The sequence below is a fragment of the Malania oleifera genome, chromosome 8, assembly GCF_029873635.1.
Source record: "Malania oleifera isolate guangnan ecotype guangnan chromosome 8, ASM2987363v1, whole genome shotgun sequence".
Classification (NCBI taxonomy): Eukaryota; Viridiplantae; Streptophyta; class Magnoliopsida; order Santalales; family Ximeniaceae; genus Malania; species Malania oleifera.
The window spans coordinates 31,574,526-31,579,543 of NC_080424.1; the positions used below are offsets into that span (position 1 = coordinate 31,574,526).

General features: G+C 37.2%; 1 protein-coding gene across 1 annotated transcript in view; it reads right to left on the reverse strand.

Annotated features, from left to right (window-relative positions):
• Positions 1-283: 283 nt before the first annotated feature.
• Positions 284-5,018, reverse strand: part of LOC131161896 (ABSCISIC ACID-INSENSITIVE 5-like protein 3) — a 41,554-nt gene continuing 36,819 nt past the window's right edge. Inside the window, exon 3 of the mRNA XM_058117915.1 lies at positions 284-522. Coding sequence (XP_057973898.1) covers positions 442-522 — 81 coding nt within the window. The 3' untranslated portion in view covers positions 284-441. The remainder of the gene's footprint in view (positions 523-5,018) is intronic.

A 5,018-nucleotide genomic window follows, 5' to 3' on the forward strand; every position in this document is an offset into this window, starting at 1 on the left:
AAACTGTTTAATAAGATATGAGAATAAAAGCATATAGTTACACCACTTCCCAACTCTAATATCCTATAAAAGACTCTAATACCTATATGCTTTCCTCACTCAAAAACTTTTGTAAGTTATTCTTGGCATCCGCCGCCGTCTTAATTAAAATTTGAAAGAAAGTTTAGAGAGTGCATGAAATTGCATTGACAGTATAACGCTACCAAAATGAATGAGTGGGCGAGGAATCGGTGCTTTTCTATGTCTGCAAATGCAAATGTATTTTCTAAAAGATTTTTAAAGATAGATGGTTCTGCAGGTTTTTCTATTGTAAAAAAAATGCAGACTCTTGAAAAACAGGACTAGTGCGCGGAATAAGAACCAAAGCTCAAAGAAAGAATCAAAATTTCCATGCTGATAAATGTAATGGAAAAAATGAATATGAATATGTGTAGACAGATACTAGAATGAAGCTGAACTGGTACGCCGCAGTTGGTATCTGGGTGTGGGAGTTGGATTTGAAGATAAGAGCATCTCCGCTTCCTGCTACACACCAATACAGATAGAAAGAGCTGTGATGGTAAGCAATTACACTTCATTTAGGTATTTCACGCTTCCATGTGGTAAACATTCCCTAGCTATTTCTCCTGGAAAATTAAATTTGAACATAGCAATTTCCTTGAAAAATGAAAATTCGAACACAACAGTTAAATATAATACTAGGATTGGGCTTTGCATAGTTCAAGGAAAGTCAATGGCATTGACTGGAAAACATATAGTATACAGAAAAACTATGCAAATTTACTGGGTATTTGCAATCCCAAATGTTATTCAGCAACCAAAATACTGGTCGGTACATCTGCTACAAGAAATTTCTAGCAGATAAACAGTCATTGCAAAAAAAATTGGCAGCGTCAAATTTCTTTAACCGGTAAGTTGTGAGCCTTATTGACATTCAATAACTCTTCTCCAAGAATTTGTTTAGTTGGCTGGAAATCCATATTCCAGTTGAGATAAAGAATTCTAGGTTTTCTGATTTCATAGCAACACTAAAGAAATGTTTATGATGCAGATTAATTAGTAAGTGCACAAGCAGGGCTTCAGCAGCATGATTTTACCTTCATGCTTGGAGGAATTGTTTCTGGATCTAGTTAGGGATATATGCAAAAAGTAAATTGCACTATCCAATTACGCTTTTGATCATGTGCAAGGCAGACATATTCTTTGTGCTTCTTCCTGGTATGCAGTAGTCTAATCACGTGGGGCAGCACTGCCCCAAATTTCTGCACAAGGTTCATTTTGAAGACGTAATAAACACAAATCTTTTATGTGCAGTTACACAAGTGTATCACTGCTAATCCTGTGTAGGCCTTCATAAATGTTTTCTATCACAAGCTTACAGAATCCATCCAAATATTTGCAGAAAAAAATTGTACCTCAAGTACCTTACGGAGGGAAAACCTAATTGGCCTGTGACGTTAAGGGCAAATTGATGATATATAACTGCAATGATAAAACCTATAGAAGTTACCACAGGCTTTATAAGTAACGAATGTTAGCATGACCTAAAAGAAGCTGCTTTTCCTTTATCTTTCTGGGAAAAAAAAAAAAGGGGGGGCTGCTCCTTCGTCTAAATTCACAGTAGATAGACTGGGTTAATTGAACTGCTTGACATGCAAAAGCTTATGGCTCCAAACTAGGGTCCTACTTGGTGTTGGGTGCAGTGTGAACTACATCCATAAAATGATTTTAGGAAACTAAATCCACAATTATGTTTGAAGCATTAGAACAATAACAGTTTTGTGTAAAGAACTCATTTGTTCAATAATCTTTTCCTTTATAAAGAGCTTCATCAAACCTGGAAGCCCCGAGTCTATGAAAGTGGTTAAGTTTTTTCTGCTTGGCATAATAAAGGTGCTACATTAATAAAAAATCGAAAATAAACTGACAAAGAGAACAATTAATCAAAACAGAGCAACCACAAGAAGATTCACCCAATAAATTGGAACAAAACCCCATAAAAACATAGAAGCAAAACAACACACACTTGGCTTCCTGCAATCTAAAGCAAACTGAAATTTCAAACAAAATGAAGAACCAAAGTGCAACAAAAAAAACTAACCCGACAAGCCAAAATAACTGAAATGGTGAAGCAAGAACCACCAGAAACTTAAACCATTAATAAGGAAGGCGAACAAAGCTAAAGAGGAGAGTACTTCAACTGCCCCAACAACAGACCCAACAAACACTGCAAACCACCAACGAAATATTATGAGGCACATGCTATGCTAAAAAGGCTAACAAACCCGAGGGATTTCACCTGCAATATTTGATCCAAAATCAAACAAAGCTGACATGCAGTAGAGATATGGGCTATAAAGTCCTTCTGCACTCCTACCTTCCTGATCCCTCAATTCCATCTCAATGAACAAGGATCACATCCTTATCACCCTGATAGAAAAGCTCAAAAATTTTCCCCAAATGTCAAACTTGCTCTGTTTCTAAACAAATGAGAAGATTCTTATTTTCTAATAATCTCCATCTGAAATTGAAGAAATTGAAAGCTCATGTTGCGGTTTCTCTTCTGGTGAAAAAGACAATATATGGGAACCCCCAGAACCTCCAATAACTTTCTCTTCCTTGTTGGTCCAGATTTCAGGGATTAGGATCTAAAATTGCAGCAGATTAAGAGTTTCTTCTACTATAATTTATCCCTTGTTTTCCTTTATCTGGTTTTTGCTCATTAACTCAATAGGAAGCTCTAGACCAAAACCTGGCACTGAATCATCCTCTGCCATATCCAATATTAAGACGAGATCCCCTGTAGGGTTGGAGTGCATAGCATACTGAGACCCTTGGGCTCCCATTAACTATTAGGTTTTGGTCAGAACTTCCCAAGGACTCATTGCACCCAAGCCCACTATCCACCCATTTGAAGAACCAAGCAGATCGCCAAAACATTTGGAACTATTGGTCCCAAGTCTGGATTTGAAATTTCAAAAATGTCTTGAGCTGACTCAGGTGGGCCTGAAGTAAATTTATACTCAAGTTTCAAGCTAATGGATTCCGAATTAGAAAAGGAAATATTTGGCAAATCGTTGCTAAAATCATCTTTGTTGCATTTTATCTTGCAATGCTCAGCGACTGGAGGCTGAAACATGAGGCGAGATATCTGAAGTGGGTACCTCTCAAACAAATACAGTTAAAATCCTGTCACCAGTTTATATAAAGTAGAAGAATCCAACGAAATGAATTTTCAACAAAGACTACCAAAGCGCCAGAAACAAGAAATATATCATGCATGGAGAGGAATATCTGAATACCCTGACCAAGTATACCTCAAGAAATTGACAAAATGAGGTTCCCGTGGTTTGACATCTTGAAACCATTATCCAACAAATCACATCCACTATTCAACCAATCCTACATTATTTTCTTGATTTTGAAGTTGATTAAAATGGAACTACCTGCGAAGGTTTTTGCTTGAATGCTCACACTCACTACTGTGACACTCCTATAAGTAGGCAATAAGCTCAATATTCCCAGTTGTGCCAACAATAGACCAGGAAACCATTCTTGTTCTCCCAAATCTATTGAAATTAGAGCTGCAGCTGGAAACAAAAATTGCAAGGGCTGATGCACCCAACATCACTTTTTCTTTTTTTCTTTTTTAACATGAAGCAAGCAAAGCTGCACATATTTGAGCAGTTTCCTAGCTGTGTTATTCACCATGCGAGGCAGTTGAGTATCACCATGTTATCACAGTTTACAGATCAACCCGATTTGTTTGATAACCCTTCTCCTCTCCCCGCTGAAATGTGCCAATCTCACCAAAATCTTGTGCTTCTGCAACAAAACTCCATCACAACAATACCAAAGCATTAATGGCCTCTTGCATTATTGCCAATTGAAAAAAACTGTAGCTAATGCCTCCTCTACTAATAGATGAGTATGGAGTAAGGAAACTCTAACATGCCATCCAAAAAATTGTGAAGCAACCTTTAAAGGTCGTGATCGACGCATTAAGGGGATGTTGCTTACAAACAGAGTGAAGATTTTTCCTTTATCCCTAGGCACCCACAAGTCTTCTAATATTCTTGTTTCTCATTAATCCAGCAAAGAAACTCAAAAAATACCTAATCGAAGGTGCCTTAGACTCAGATTTCCATAATGAAGCTTCTTATGGAAAAACAGAGGTTGGATTTGAGCCAAGCATGCACCAAACCTTGGTAGCAGATCTCTAAGCTGGAAAATCACTCCCTGTAAGCCAGCTGAAGTGGCAGTTACACTCTCTCCCCTTGATCGAAACCCATCTCAGTCTTCCTATTCCTAGATGGGTGTTTTTACACTTCTTGATGCATATTTGTGATGACACTGTCCTTTTTATAAGAAATAAGCTACTTGCTATTTAGACTATACAAAAATTCAAGAACATAGACCAGTGTATCACAATTGATAACACCTTGCCAAAAGCATTGACTTCAAATATCTTTTTTTTTTTTTTTTTAATTCTATCTTCCAGTAAGGCAGACAGAGCTACTAGGTGCACAGTTGTCATACTAGTATCAGCTCCCATCAGTTCATTTATCTGTAATGCCATTTATGTAGCCTAGTCATCCCATCAATCCTGATCCCTCAGCACACTTGAGAGGGCAATTTCTTCTCTGCAGGACCTTTCAATTTCAGATCCCGATCAATTCCAGCTATAGGAATTGCCATCTGACAAATTCTGCACCTGTACCTTTCCTCTAAAAACAGTGTCATTCTTTTTCGTTGAAAACATATTTCTTTATGCAGATCCCCAGAAGTCAATAAAATCTGCATTGCTAAAAATAACCCAAAGCCTTCAATCCTCAAAAAAAGTTACCTCCTGTTTTTGAAGGAGATGAAACTGGAATTTGTCCGGATTTTGCATCACCCCTCATTTCAACATCTCATTGCAAATAATATAAAATGAGAACAAAAAATTATTCATCCAGATTCTATTTCTCCAAATTACCCAACCTTGAGCTGTTTTCCATTTTTTGTTAAAATAAAAA